Source organism: Aspergillus wentii (assembly GCF_001890725.1).
Source record: "Aspergillus wentii DTO 134E9 unplaced genomic scaffold ASPWEscaffold_6, whole genome shotgun sequence".
Lineage (NCBI taxonomy): Eukaryota > Fungi > Ascomycota > Eurotiomycetes > Eurotiales > Aspergillaceae > Aspergillus > Aspergillus wentii.
Window position 1 is genome coordinate 811,604 of NW_024467837.1, and position 14,411 is coordinate 826,014.

The 14,411-nt window shown below is 48.3% G+C and overlaps 6 protein-coding genes across 6 annotated transcripts; 4 read left to right on the top strand and 2 right to left on the bottom strand.

The window, feature by feature from the left end:
- The first annotated feature begins 669 nt into the window (after positions 1–669).
- ASPWEDRAFT_42960 (alpha/beta fold hydrolase) lies at positions 670–1,969 on the top strand. The gene has a single exon (XM_040835915.1). It carries the CDS (start codon positions 733–735, stop codon positions 1,561–1,563), a length of 831 nt encoding a protein of 276 aa, XP_040686608.1. The 5' UTR covers positions 670–732; the 3' UTR covers positions 1,564–1,969.
- A 170-nt stretch (positions 1,970–2,139) lies between these two features.
- ASPWEDRAFT_42961 (uncharacterized protein) lies at positions 2,140–3,837 on the bottom strand. The gene has a single exon (XM_040835916.1). It carries the CDS (start codon positions 3,795–3,797, stop codon positions 2,220–2,222), a length of 1,578 nt encoding a protein of 525 aa, XP_040686609.1. The 5' UTR covers positions 3,798–3,837; the 3' UTR covers positions 2,140–2,219.
- A 2,354-nt stretch (positions 3,838–6,191) lies between these two features.
- On the top strand, positions 6,192–7,777 carry ASPWEDRAFT_115712 (putative feruloyl esterase; the record flags this gene model as incomplete). The annotated part of the gene is made up of 2 exons (XM_040828604.1): positions 6,192–7,400; positions 7,460–7,777. 2 exons carry the CDS (start codon positions 6,192–6,194, stop codon positions 7,775–7,777), a joined length of 1,527 nt encoding a protein of 508 aa, XP_040686610.1.
- Positions 7,778–9,444: 1,667 nt separating this feature from the next.
- ASPWEDRAFT_598165 (uncharacterized protein) lies at positions 9,445–10,099 on the top strand. Its single transcript, XM_040838474.1, has one exon. It carries the CDS (start codon positions 9,494–9,496, stop codon positions 9,848–9,850), a length of 357 nt encoding a protein of 118 aa, XP_040686611.1. The 5' UTR covers positions 9,445–9,493; the 3' UTR covers positions 9,851–10,099.
- ASPWEDRAFT_42963 (uncharacterized protein) lies at positions 9,866–12,446 on the top strand. Its single transcript, XM_040835917.1, has 3 exons — positions 9,866–10,056; positions 10,109–10,532; positions 10,592–12,446. The coding sequence occupies exons 1-3, from the start codon at positions 9,884–9,886 to the stop codon at positions 12,020–12,022; spliced, it is 2,028 nt and encodes a 675-aa protein (XP_040686612.1). The 5' UTR covers positions 9,866–9,883; the 3' UTR covers positions 12,023–12,446.
- Positions 12,076–14,155, bottom strand: ASPWEDRAFT_174367 (uncharacterized protein; the record flags this gene model as incomplete). The annotated part of the gene is made up of 4 exons (XM_040831217.1): positions 12,076–12,656; positions 12,816–12,849; positions 12,934–13,590; positions 13,646–14,155. The coding sequence occupies 4 exons, from the start codon at positions 14,153–14,155 to the stop codon at positions 12,076–12,078; spliced, it is 1,782 nt and encodes a 593-aa protein (XP_040686613.1).
- Positions 14,156–14,411: the final 256 nt, after the last annotated feature.

Here is a 14,411-nt window from a genome sequence, read left to right on the forward strand (position 1 = left end):
ACCCATGTCAATAAATATATAAATAGACAGAGTACCTAAGGCTATCTTATCTATCATCTAAGGTTATCTAAGATTCTTTTATTCTTCCTATCAAGCTGATTTGGTCAATACCAATGAGAGCAATTAAAATCGACTATACTCACGGATCCTTTACCGCAAGTTTTAGAGCCCCAGCGGCTCTTTTGACGTCAATTGGATTGATGCTAGCCGCATACACTTTGATGATCACATCTTTCGTGTCGATGAGACGCGGCTGGGGTAATTCCGACACCCGGTATGCTGATGGCTCTGAGTAAGATGATATATTGGGAGACAGCATTTCCTTTCACAATGCTGAAAAAAGACAAGTAGAAACGTAAAGGAAAAGGAAAATATGGCTAATCCGAATTCCCACTAATAAAAGGATTGGGCCAATTGGCGAGTAGGTTACACGGTTAAGCAGATCACTTACATCATTATTTCATCCTTACAATCCATGCAACAAACCGGTAACAGAACATCCGTAGTTGAAGATAGAGAGAGGGTTGAATGGAACGGTGGCATGGGTAATGAACAACCTCACTTCTTCTCAGCACTGGCGGAATGACGTCATGACTTACTTGAGCTGACTATATTACGGCTGTAAACAAACCAACTTACACGACCCTTCGCACATCCCTTTGCAATACCCTTTTGCAAAGAACGTCTTGAAGTTGAGATACTCAATATATCCGAGCACCTCTGCGAACAATCATGCCATATTTGAAGCTTCGAGATGGAGCCGAGCTTTACTACAAGGACTGGGGCAACCGCGGAGGGGCCATGGTCACCTTCTCCCACGGGTGGCCCTTGAGCAGTGACAATTGGGAAAATCAAATGATGTTTCTAGCTGATCACGGATACCGTGTGATTGCGCACGACCGACGTGGTCATGGTCGATCTACTCAGACCTGGCACGGGAACAACATGGATACCTTTGTCGATGACCTCGAGGAGCTTTTTGCCCACCTGAAGATCAAAGATGCAGTGATGGTTGGCCACTCGCACGGCGGAGGAGAGGTTACCCACTACCTAGGAAAACATGGCACAAGCCGTTTCAAGAAGGCCGTTCTGGTCGGTGCCGTGCCCCCTCTGATGGTAAAGACCAGTGCCAACACCGAGGGGACTGATAAGTCTGTTTTCGATTCTTTCCGAGAGGCCATGCGGAAGGACCGCGCGCAGTTTTTCTTGGATGTTCCTAGTGGGCCGTTCTTTGGATTCAATCGGCCCGATGCACAGAAAAGCGAAGGGCAAATCCGTAGCTGGTGGCAGCAGGGGATGAACACCAGCTTCAAGTCCGCGTACGACTCGATTAAGGATTTCTCGGAAACGGATTTCACGGAAGATCTGAAGAAGATCGATATTCCGGTGCTGGTTCTGCATGGGGATGATGACCAGGTTGTTCCTATCGAGGCATCCGGACTCAAGTCAGCAAAACTGCTGCCTCAAGGCACTTTGAAGGTTTACAAAGGAGGCTCTCACGCTATTCACAACATCAATGTTGACCAAGTCAACAAAGATCTGGTCGACTTTATCAGGTCATGAACTTTCTTAGTCTCGACAGGGAGGATAACTGAAAAATAAAGGATCGTGAACCTTTAAAGGAAGATGGACCATGATTTCAGTTGTATCCAATTCACCAAATACGAAAATGCTAAACATGGATGCAGCAAAAGATGCTACTGGTAATTTCCGTCGATAAATCTGACACTGCAGTTTCAATCGCCACAGATGAAGGTAGAAGTATATTTACAATCTAGTCCCCAGAAGTGGATGAGGTTTGACCCTTCCCACGAGTATTTTGGAATGCCAAATCCAACACCTACTTATGTATTTACTTGGTAACTGTCATCACAACAACAGTTGACATAATTATGTCTGATCCAGCCATAAACAATCCGGCTATTAATTCCACCAAACATGGGCTTAGACGGTGGAATTCTCGCTTGATATGCAAACTTCATATGCCTTTAAAGAAATATCCAGAGACTATTCTTTTCAAAAAAAAAAAAAAAAAAAAAAAAAAAACCGCTGCATCTAGCACGGTCCCATGTCGAAACGCCCCCTGTCCCGAACAGGCTTTTTTGAGTCGCTCTCATCGAAGGACTATAAAGATCTTGCCAATCTGCTTTGGGTTGGTCACACAGTTGAAATGTACATATATCTCAGAGGGAGAAAGAAAAATCTGACCATGAGAAAATCTAATTGGGTCGGCCTGCCCAGAACACCCTCGAGTACTGGAACATTTTGAACATCCCATCGTCGCCCGCTGACACCACGCGAACATCCGACGGCACGATTGCATCCCGATGACAGGTCCGGGCACACTGACCGGAGAAATCCAGCAAGAACATCACTAAAAGAATCATCACACCAGCTAACTTCTCCATTATCTCTTTTTCCCCTTCTCCCACCTTGGTTTCATCCCTCCCTAGCCGCGAATTGAAAAACGCTACTATCCTTTCCACCACTCCCGCAACCTCAAACCCCTCCATCGGAGACGCATGCAGAAAGTATTCATACAGCATAAAATCATTTGTCCCCCTGCGCTTTTGATCCTGGTGACGGGGGAACAGAGCCACCGCAAACGACGCAGCTGCATTTGCAGTTGATGACTCCAATCCCGCTGACAATGTCATCCGGGGGCGGAGAACTCCCAAAACAACCCTCTCCAGATAGCTTAGAGTCATTTCATTGATAAGATCGTAAACCTGCTCCTCCCATTGCTCGACAAACCGCACTCCCCACGCCGGCCGATCAGTTCGCACGTACTCCCTCAGCGATGGCGGGTAATGCACAACCGGCCGCTGATGGAGCAAAAACACATACTCCTCAGGAATAAACAAGTGTTCTCTCTTGTTATATGGACCCAGCCACCCCTCCTCAGGAGGTCGTAAAGGAAACAACCGCAGAATCCCCGCGTTAACCTCCTCCTGAGGAAGAGGACCACATCGTTCATTCAGCTCTTCAATCCCAGAAAAGTCGTATCCCTCACGGAGACGTCTGGCAAAACATTCCTCGTGGGATTCTTTCTTACGGAATGTTTCCTGATCTTCGCCGCGGAACGAAGTTTGGGTGAAATATGTGTTTGTTGTGAAGAAGAGAAAAGACCGAGCCGCGGTGTGGGCTTCATTAAATCCAAAGCGACTGAAATGGTACTCACCGTGCGGAATGATCATCCAGATTCCGCCGTCGGCGACGATGGCATCTCTAGCTGGTTGAGGGTTCTGTGCTCGCCATGCGTCCACTTGGGATTTGGCCTGGCCGTAGTCGACGAGGCCGGCCGCGCTTCCATACATGCTCGTCTCAAAGGGGTGTTCTTGAGACGGGGAATCGTTTTTATCATCATTGGGATCATTGATGTCAATGTTATCGAAATTTCTGATCCAATCATATCGATTAATGACAAAGATTCCCTCTGCAGCTGTTTTGTCGTTGTTCATCTTGCTTCCACTTTCTGCTTCGTAGGGGGAGCCGGAAACTCGGAGAATCTTGTTCATTTCCTGGCCAGGGTCATCGACGATGGTAGAATGGCAGACAAACCATCCGGAAATGCAGCGTAGTTCCCGGTCGATTAGCTGGTAGACATTCCAGGTTCCGTTTTCCGCTGCCACATTGTACTCGATCTTGTGGGCTTTGACGGTTCCGCTGACTTTCGGTCTGACGTTGGGAAATGCTTGGATCGTGGTGGATGCCCCTTTACAGATTTCGGTGAGGTTTCCAAAGCAGAGGCCGCCCGAAGTGACGGAGAAGGTTGAATGGATTTCAGGAGGTGCCATGGTCAATGTTCTTGAGAAGTGTGAATGCGAGGATGAATCAATGGGATAGGGAAGACGTCCTTTTGTATAGGATTCGGCCGTCATATTATTAATGAAATACGAGGTCAAATCTAATCAAGTTAGTCAGTTTGATGATCATCGTTATTTTGATCTTCAGACCCTCCCATACTTCGCAATATTCAGCAAGCACAGGCAAGGTCTGTGAATTATATGAAGAACAGTCTCGACTGGCGATATTACCAGTAAAAGAATTTCTGAATCACTCAACAGGGCCCCAATCCCTTGCGTTACCCGCCATCAGCGATTGAGAACGAGCTAGAAGCTTTGCGGTATCATGATCCTGGCTCGTATAAAAGAACGCTATTAGGACAAAGCAAAGTCACCACTTTACCTTCTCAACGGCCTGTGGAGTCACTGGCCATACGCCGCGACAGGTTGTCCTAGATTTAGAGGGGAGTCAATAGCTGAAATTTAATCAGACCTTTCACAGCAGTGATCTACATTGGTACTACAGTTTAGGCAGAAGTCCCCACAGTATTGCATATCATTACTTAAGTAATCTCACAGGTGGGCGCTGTTGAGAGTCTCTGCCTAAAACATCTTTGACCACCATAACGTGACCTCTAAGTAAGTGAACCGTCATTGCAATTGAGCTGCCAGCCTGTGTATTGCATACAAAATGACACTTTTATAACCTTAATATCTCAACTACCAATACGTATTATGTTCAAATAGTAGATAAATACCTTGGCTATCACTTACAGTACTGAATATCCTTTTTTCTAGGTTTTTCGAAAACTTTTTTGTCGGACTCTACTGGAGATTCAAAGGGCTGTACTATATACCACAGCAGAATCAGGTACTCCAATAAAGCTCAAGAAAATGAGCATACTGCTATATCAAGATATATTTTGGATTATATCGCCTCTGGATGCTTTATTGTTAAGACATTGAGGTTATAAAAAGTGCCATTTCAAATGCAATACAGAGGCTGGTGGCTCAGTTGCAATGGTGGTTTCCCTTATAGGTTACCTTTGAATAATGATTTTACAGTGCCAGGACTCTAGGTTTCATGACATTTTGAAGTGTGTTGATATGTTTGATGGTGTCATTAGTTTTGCATGGTTGTATTTTTACAAGCGGCATAATAGTACATCAAAATACAGCTTGGGTTTGCATGTTTGGATTATTGTTTAGGCTCTGTAGGGAGTGCGTTATTTTGTAACTCCCCAGTCAGATTCTTGTATAATTCTCAGGTATCTAATAACTTGATGAAATGACTAGTATAGGCTACTAGGGATGTCCAGATATCTATTTAGTCTAGCGCTCTTTCATAGTCAACACTTGGCTACATCTTCATTCTGTATGTATAGCATAGCACTGATATCATTGTTGAAATTAATATACTAAAAAATCAGTGGGCTGTGGATAATGAAAATTAGGATGGTGATATGGCAACCTACCTTATATAGAGAGAGCGATTCTAAGACTGGCGCCTAGGTTAGCTGATGCACCCTCACCACTATCTATATGCTGTTGTATCTTTTTCTTCTACTCACCCTTTACCTACTTAGGTTATGTGTTATTACTACTAATAAAAGAAATGGACCCTTTTCCCTTCTTACCTATTATTAAATCATAGGGGAGTCAGCAAGAGGCACTTAAAGAAGATAAAGCGCTGAAAGTAAGTAAAGGGAGTGCTGCGCCAATTAGCGATGATGTTGAGGGTACTGTTGAATCTGAGACCATATATCAAGCAGAAAGTTTGCTAGCAGAGACAGCAGAGACAGACTGGCAGTCACTACACAACTGGATGAATGATGTGGAAAGCGATGAAGAAGTAGATAGAGATGAAGAAGCAGAGCTGCTTTCAACTCCATTACACAACTAAGTGATAGAAGTGAGATGTCTTCTGGTAGGGTTATAATGCCCTCAATTTGACTGCAAAACTAAGAATTATATTAGTCTTTATTATGGGTCAATCCAAATTTTCTTCTTGAATAATACTCGTTTTGAGTACTCCTCTCTGTAAGCCAGGACGATACCGTCAGTATAGGGGGATCCAACACCGACATATCCCCGAGCCCCACGTAAAAATATCTAATCACAGGTGTGAAGGCATATCTAATTCCTCGGGTCCTGTAGTGCTAGTTTGTTTTCCAGAACACCCCAAGTGGGGCCCTGTTCAGCCTTAAATGGGGCAATGCCAAACCCGAATCCGAACTTCCAATTTGGGAATAGTCCGTCATCTATATTAACAAAAAAGAATGGTATGTACTGTACTCTCGGCCAGAAAATTGAGGTATAAAAGGATCACTCAAACCCTGAGAATTTTTCAACACTCACTTCATTCCTCCCTTTCTTCTCATATCTTTGGCTCTCATTTTAGTGGCCATGACGAACTTTTCAATTTGCTCGCCGGCGGCCATTCAGACCCCGGCCTTGTACGGAGCTGACATTCTTTCTCTTTCGGCGACTTGGGTCACCAATTACACCGACTACATCCCGTACAGCTTCAACTACAACGGAGGCACTGTTGGCCTAGACAATGCCAAGTTCTGCAACATCACCGTGAAGTACACCCATCCCGGCTACGAGGATAACATCACCGTCGAGACCTGGCTTCCCGAGCCGGCGAACTGGAACGGCCGCCTGCAGGCCACAGGAGGGGGCGGATGGGCTGCTGGCCGGTTTGTGCTGTCCGAGTTCTTCATGGGAGGCGCATTGGGGGAGGGCTTTGCCACGACCACGACCGATGCTGGACTGGGTAAGGACACGACAGGACCCGAGGAATGGGCACTCACCAGCCCGGGAAATGTTGATTGGGTGGCGGTGGAAAACTTTGGATCCCGTGCCTACAATGACCAAGCCATCATTGGGAAAAGCCTGGTGAACAGCTTCTACGGCCGTGGCCCCGAGTACTCGTACTGGAGCGGTTGCTCGCAGGGTGGCCGGCAGGGCATGATGATCGCCGAGCGCTATCCCACTGCATACGACGGCATTGCCGCCTCAGCCCCGGCCCAATCCTTCACCAAGTTTACCTCCTCGCTCTACTATCCCCTCTTGATGCGCGTCTGGCACAATGTCAACCCGCTGGTCTGTGAACTGGACTTCCTGACCAGCGAGGCCATCAGCCACTGTGATCCCCTGGATGGTGTGGTGGATGGGCTCATCTCCAACATGACTGCCTGTAACTACGACCCCTACACTGCTGTGAACAAAACCTTTACCTGTGACTCCTTGAACCGCACGATTGCGCTCAGTCAGGGCGCCGCGCTCATCGCTGATGCCGCCTGGTCAGGCGCGCACGCCACTGATGGCCGCCAGCTCTGGTATGGATACAACCCAGGGTCTGACATTGGCAGTACCTTTGGTGTTCAGCCAGGATACAACAGCTCATCGACCACCGCCGTAAAGGATGAGTGGTTCAATCTCTTCGTCGCTCGGAATGTCAGCTTCAACACCAGCGGCATGAGCCACGAGGAGTACCAGGAGTTTTTCAACCTCATCACTTCAGAGTATGGCAGCTCCTGGAACGCAGACGATGCGAACTTGCATGCTTTCAAAAATGCTGGAGGCAAGCTCCTCACCTACCATGGCATGGTACGTCTCTTTCCTCTGTTCTTCTTCTTTGACGACCGTGACTAACCCACCGCGCACAGGCCGATCCCAGTATACCCACCAAGGGTACCGAATACCTCTACAACAAGGCGCAGGCGCTCTTCCCCGACATTGAAGACTTCTGGCGCTTCTTCGAGTCGCCGGGTCTGGGTCACTGCGCCGGGGGCCTCGGCGGCCAGCCGACCACCGTCATCAAGGCCCTCCAGCGCTGGGTCGAAAATGGCACCGCGCCGGACACCTTGCCCGTGGAATACCCATCGCTTGGAAATGGTCTTCACCGTAACCTGTGCCCGTATCCTTCCCAGATTGAATACATTGGCGGCAATATCACTCTGGCTGAGAGCTTCCGTTGCACATAAATGCGCATGACTTGAGCATCGATGCTGCTGGCTTTCTAATTCTCGCATTCCTTCACCTATCTACATGGTTTTTGCTTCGTGTATAGAGTGCTTTTATTTGTACCAAATTAACTAGATCCATATATAATACAAATGCTTGGCAAAATCGCGCTTTTCATAAGGCTGCGTCAGAATGGAGAAAAAGCTACCAATCAAAGTTCTCACCCAGATCTGAATAATGTGCTGTTGCGACAGTTCCTCTACTAGTTCTGGCCTGGTAGCAGGACGAACGACGACGGAGGTTGGGCAAATTCAACTGTTCAAGGTAAAATGGCTACAACACCGTGCCTGTCAAGCTGCATCGCACCCTGAACGGAGTTTCTGTACTCGCTGCGTCAAAAATATATCCATACACATTTGCACGATACTTTTCTTCCTGATTCTTATTGGGGTACTTATTGGGGGAACTATCTGGTTGAACTTCTCTATACTTACAACAAACTCCCTACAGGGGATATTTATGCACCTAACTGAGTCGTGCATTAGGATATCATTTTATGCTTGTATTCCTCGTTGGAAACACCGCTTCAAGGCATTAGTGCTAGGAGTATTACTGACGATCTTCATGCAAATCTACTTGTTCTTTGTTTTACAGCAACGTGGGCTCACATCATACTACAATTTCTATAACTTGATATTTGTATGTTAAGTTATGCTTCTTGACCGAATTACAATGCGCATGTCGCGTCGATACTTACTTTCCTAATGTACATACCTATCTGGAAGAGCTTACCAACTCAAGTTCAATGACCACCAACTCCATTGACCATGGAAACACAGCTTCAGAAAGACAAGTACACCAGACGATGTGCTACAGTCACTCGATGATATGGCCCTTAAGCCATTGTAGCAAATTTCATAGATAGGTGTTTAGATCCAAAGTATTTATATAAGCATATAATCAGAATGGAACTGAATTAAGGACTTCAATTAGACAAATGAAAGTGGTGTCCGGTATATCTCACGTATAGCAAACACACCCATTGATCTGAGGTTTATCCGTATGTCATTCACAGACTCCAAATGGGCGACAGAGCTGGACTAAGTTGATGGGAAGAGAGAGCATGGTGATCTGCACCTGTATAATTTACTACTGCTACTTCAAGGTCTAAAGTGGCTGGTGCCCGCTACGTCAACTGTTGGGTTACTGAGAGATTGCTCCTCACATTACTGATAGCTCAATCAATTCTTAAATATGCCAGGGCCTGAAATCCAAGAGACATATGTGTTTAGTTAACCGACGTAGCAATGACTGGCGAGGGAACTATCATTAAAATACTTTGAAAAAGCTTTGCCAACGTTCAAAACCAAAAGTATCCGATCAATGTCCCAAATAGCAATAGAAGAGATCTATAATATTTCCTATAGTTTCTATATTAAGTATGGTATACCTTAGATACAGACGAGCAAGTAAGTTGTCAGTCGCAAGATAGATTACAGTTCTCATCCCCAGTCTACAAACCCCCCAGTGTCTATATCACTAGTGGCTGAACAAGGCTGAATCAGCCTTTATCTCCACGCCCCCAGGCCGACAGACACTCTGATAAACATGTGGGGCTGTGTATCACAACAGGCTATATAAACAGCACTCCCATGCCAGTCTAGCATTTCTTGCCCCTCCTTTCTATACCCCACAACCAAGACACGAGAAATCACCCAGTGGCTTCATATTTCGCAATGCCGCCCCGCGAGAAGAAGAAAACACTCTCACCCGAAGACCAGCTGCGCCTGATGGAGGAATACAACATCTCATTCGATGGCCCAATTCCCCCTCGTGACTGGCCGGCCAGATACCGGGAGAATCTCGAGAAGATCCACCAGATTGCACGCGAAACATACGACGACTACGGAAAGGACGGGCGACTCGCCGATCGATTGACCGTCTTGCCCAACATCGCGCAGGTCAAGCGAAGAGCCTGGGAGCTTCGCAATGAGGCATATCGGTGTCGTCGGCAGATGGTCAACGAAGCGACGTGGAGGTCGTCCACGGAGAGTTTTGTAACCGCTCAATTCAACGCTGAAGTCGTGTGGTGAGATTAACCAAGACGTAGTAAGTGGTGCATTGGAATGGCTAAAGTTGCTGGTTACAATTTCAGTCGCACCTGTCGCAAGCGCTTCTGGGAGGCGGATTTCCAGGCCACGCCAACGGACTGGGCGACGGCGAGCGAATACCTGCGGAGAAGACGCGCGATACGAGAACCCTGCATCTGCAGTACTGATGAAAGGATGGCAGCCGATATGTAATTATCTATCTCTTTACTCAATGAAATGTACCTGACACTCGCGAGACAGCCTTGATCCAGGTTCTGGTCTCTTGTTTTCCGATCGATTACAGACCACTGTCTTGCATCACCCAGAAGACCAACTCTTATCGCAACGAGGCGTTAGAGAGCGACAGCCAGATCGAATATTCGGTCTAGAGCATACCCGAGTTCTCAAACAACTTCTACCGGACCCCGAGGTACTGCGACACAGCCCCTTCAAGGACGGCCACCTGTCGTACCCATTCCTCATCATCGAAGCCAAGTCGGAGAAAGGCAGCCCGGGGTTCCAGTCCGTGGAAAGGCAGAGCGCATTTCCCATCAGAACGCTGCTCAAGCTGCAACTGGATTTGCAGACAGTGCGCAATGTCCCGATAAGTCCGCTGGTGTGGTTTATGGCGAACCAAGGCGATGAATGGCGAGTCTATGCATGCATTGTTGATGGGGCCAAATACGTATGTTTATCAAAGAAGAGGGGAAAAAACACTATTGATATCTGCTAACTACACTGCAGAGAATCATCGACATATGGCATGGCTGCATGCTGTCATTGGATAGTACACTCCAACTGCTGCTGATAGCCGATTATATATGTGACTGGGCGCGAGATATCTTCCGGCCAAACATCCTCCGCTGTCTTAGCGGCCGTGATGATATCCTGCGCGATGAGACGCCTGCATCTGCTTACCGGGACAGCTTCGATTTCACTAACATGGCGCTCTCCACATCGCAGCCTGATGATTCCACGGCGCGGAATCTCAACTCCATCACCAGACGAACGCATAGCTTGTCTCTTGATCCTTCCTTAGGTTCCATCCTCACTAATCCCTATAGCCTCCCATATGAAGAATCTGATGGAAGCTCCGATAAAGCCCTCTGCGAGGGGGATTATCGTTGCTTGCAATTCTCCCAGGCGGAAGGTAATCCGGTGCCGTGGAAACAACATGCTACGATCCGCCACTCAAACCTGATTCTGTTCTCATTCCACATCCTCTCGATCCCAGAAGATCCATCACAGATTATCAAAATCCTGGAATCGCTGAGCAGGTCAGAGCCAGGGCCACCCACGACCTGTGAGGACTTGCTCGAGCTACTCGACGACGACCAAAGTATCACAGTGACCATGAACGCAGTCTACCAACTAGAGACAGCGTGGACAGGGCGAGCTCACAAGCCGACGGCGCTTGGCGACTTCCCCGTTCGTGCCAGGGTGCTTTTCCACACCTACCTCCGAGAAGACTGGCAGATCATCCGGGAAATCCACTGTATTGCGGCTTCTCGATTTGCCGTTTTGGCGCTGATGCAGATGGCCGGACATCATGGTAGGCCATCATATCTGAGTCCGGGCCTCATGCCCAGCATCACCCTCGAGACTGAAAACCTGCGTGCCCTACGCTGCTTCTCGGGCAGTGCCTCCCTTGCCGGTGCCCTTTCAGCCGCGTATCTCCGTCTAGCCACAGAGCCCTCGCCCTCGCCAGCGGGGACCAATCCCCCCTCCGTGGTCTTCCAGCCTCTAAATGAAAATGAAAATAGCCCCCTCTTCGACCTCGAAAAGAAGCTAACATACAAGCAAACGTCAAACCCTACCTCTTCAAAACAAGAGACAGTCTCAGACGGCTTCGCCGCCCCCGCCGAACTTAAACGCTGCTCGGTGCCAACGCGGAAAATGGACCGGACGGGCGCGGTGCTCATCAAAAAGCCTTTGTCGTGGAGCGCGGACTCTCCTGCCTTCTGTCTTATGATACTAGATGACGTGCCCTTGACAGACCTTCCTCGGCTAGGTCAAAGGTTGTCCGAGGTCTGCGCCGCACAGAATATCTACGTCACGGGAGCTGAAAGGGGGAACGACGGTCATCCTTTGTCAGATGTTGATCAGATTGGGATTCTGCGTTGGATAGAAATTTTGTCCGGGAGATTATCTGAGGATTCGCCGTGGGAAATGTAAAACCTCTGGTATGTAATATGGTATATAGACAACGTCGGATATATAGTATTTCTTTATGCCGGTTCCACAGCCACAACTGCTTTCGTGAGCTGCTCTGAATCCCGCCTCTCATGAGCATCACGCTGAACGAAGTTTCGATACACCACCTGCGTAGAGTCATGCCGTAAAGCATAGAGAGCCGGTAGTAAACAGAGCCTAACCTCCAAGTTTTGCTGCATGGAAGAGCCATCAGCCTGCAACACGCCGCCCTGTATTGTCTCTGCCTTCATCTGCTCCGGCTCGAAGCGTGTTTGAGGGGGATGGAGAACCGCTTCAAATCGATAACTGCGAGTTACGAACTGACATTTGATGTTCAATGCCCGATGGAATATTTGGATGATTTTATCTCTTGTGGCCTTCCAGGTCTTCTCGTCCGCCCCCCATGTAGCGAAGAGGTCAATGGACGGAGTACCGCATGCTACCATTTGGTCTCTCACTTTGCCCTTCTCGTCTGTAAACAATGGGCAGAGGACTTTTGATAGTCGGCAGGCGAGCCTCTCAGCCCGCCGAGGGAGTACATGGTCCTGGAATAATGCTCCGTTCAAAAGGGACTGGTGGGCGGCAAAATCTAGATTCCGGAGGGCGGTTCGTCCATCTTGTTCTTGTCAGCTAATCCACCCGAAACGTTGGGTTCGTAGAAAGGAAATGGGGTTAGGATGACAACCTCTTGTTCTAAGATGAGCTCTGTATTCATCTAGCAAGATTGATCCCGTTATTACGGACTCATGAAGATCTTCCTCGAAGACCCATTCACAGATGGCAGCTGCAGTAAGAGCACGGATGATTGCCTGTAGGCTTAGCTTTGATAAAGGAATAGGTACAGTGTTCACTGTCACTGGTGTCTGTGGGCCCATCCCGAGACTCCTTCTTACAAGCGCTGCGAGGCCTTCATCTATGTTGATATTGCGAGGGTCAAAAACATGAATGTTTTTATGACCAAACAGTAGCTGCTTCATCCAGTAGCCGACTGAATCCATTGTCTCGCGGATTTGCTGTGGTTTCCATGACCGGATTTCTTCAGGAGACGTGAGCCGAGTAAACCGGCCAAGGTCTCTGGCTTTGATGAGTCTCTCTTGAAGTATCGCGATTTTCTTTTCCTGGGCCTCAAGCCGGTCGTCAGGCCCGCCCCCGGCCATCTCCGTCCTTTTGACGCAGTCAAGTCGTGCTTGATCTTCTCTGTGGCGATCGTCAGCCAGTCGAAGGCGCGAACTCAAAAATTCTATACGCAAATCGCTTTCGCTCTGCAGCTTGCTCATCTGCTGCACTTGCTTTTTCAATGCTTCCAGCTCGGGGAGACTTTCCATTTCAATGGTTGGAGTTGGGATTGGCTCCGTTCCTCCCTTACTATTGACATCTTCTGTACCGGAAGGCGCAGGAACCATGATCATAGCATCCGCTTCAATGCCTGCGCCAGAAGGGTCATCTTCATCATTACTGGCGGCTGCGTTCTCTTGAGCGGAAATAGAAGAACAGTCGTTCATTGCTTCCGAGGTGGAATCTTCGGAGTCACCCCTCGAAGAATGGTATCTCTGTGACAATTAGTACTAGCACGTTCTGAGCATATCTCTGCGAGTCGACGACTACCTGACGGAGAAATCGTTGCCTTTTCCGAATCCTCGTGTCCGACTCTACGTCGAGGGTCTTCTTGCATGGAATGACAATAGAGGGCACTGGCAACCTCGACGATTGGCCGCGAACATTGCTCGAAGCAGCCGTATCGCTGATTTGAGAAGCGCTCCTCAAGCGTCGCACGGAATTGAATTCACGGTCGCCAAGCTGAATCAATCTCCCAAAAACGAAATCCTTTGTTTCCTGGGGGAGGTACCCGAGACACTTTGATCCCCGTTGGTGCAAAGCAGACACCTTTTTCGCTTCATCGTTTCCGAAATGCTTCCAGAACCAGTATAACTTTCTTGTACACTGCTCCGTCGAGTAGTGCACATTGCACTCTCGACGGAGATGTCCTGAGACGGACTCGGTAAAGGAGTTGTAGCCGTGTCTCTGCACGTTGTAGTCTAGCCAAGCGAGGAGTTCCTTTTCTTCCCGGGGTTTCCATTCGGCTCTCTCTGTCTGGGCGATTTTCTCTCGTGCCATGTTGCGGTGAGCTCTACAGGTGTTGAGTAGACGCGTTGTTATCCGGCCTTGGTTGGGTTCTTGTGGGAAACTTGCGCCGCGAAAGGCTGCTGCGCCGCAAAAGTCCTTCAAATCACTTGCCAGCAGGTCATTGCCTATTTGGGCGGTAGATACAGATGCTAAGGCTTAGTTCCTGGATCTCCTGGCAAAAGGGCACATCAGCACCAATCGTTGCAGGGGAGGGGCCGCTGTTGCCCGGCACTACTGCAGCCAACCC

Coding starts and splice junctions, on each gene's coding strand:
- ASPWEDRAFT_42960 (XM_040835915.1), top strand. CDS start 733: ATGCCATATTTGAAGCTTCGAGATGGAGCCGAGCTTTACTACAAGGAC.
- ASPWEDRAFT_42961 (XM_040835916.1), bottom strand. CDS start 3,797: ATGGCACCTCCTGAAATCCATTCAACCTTCTCCGTCACTTCGGGCGGC.
- ASPWEDRAFT_598165 (XM_040838474.1), top strand. CDS start 9,494: ATGCCGCCCCGCGAGAAGAAGAAAACACTCTCACCCGAAGACCAGCTG.
- ASPWEDRAFT_42963 (XM_040835917.1), top strand. CDS start 9,884: ATGGCTAAAGTTGCTGGTTACAATTTCAGTCGCACCTGTCGCAAGCGC. Junction 10,057..10,108: donor GAAAGGATGGCAGCCGATAT/GTAATTATCTAT, acceptor CTCGCGAGACAG/CCTTGATCCAGGTTCTGGTC. Junction 10,533..10,591: donor TTGTTGATGGGGCCAAATAC/GTATGTTTATCA, acceptor ACTACACTGCAG/AGAATCATCGACATATGGCA.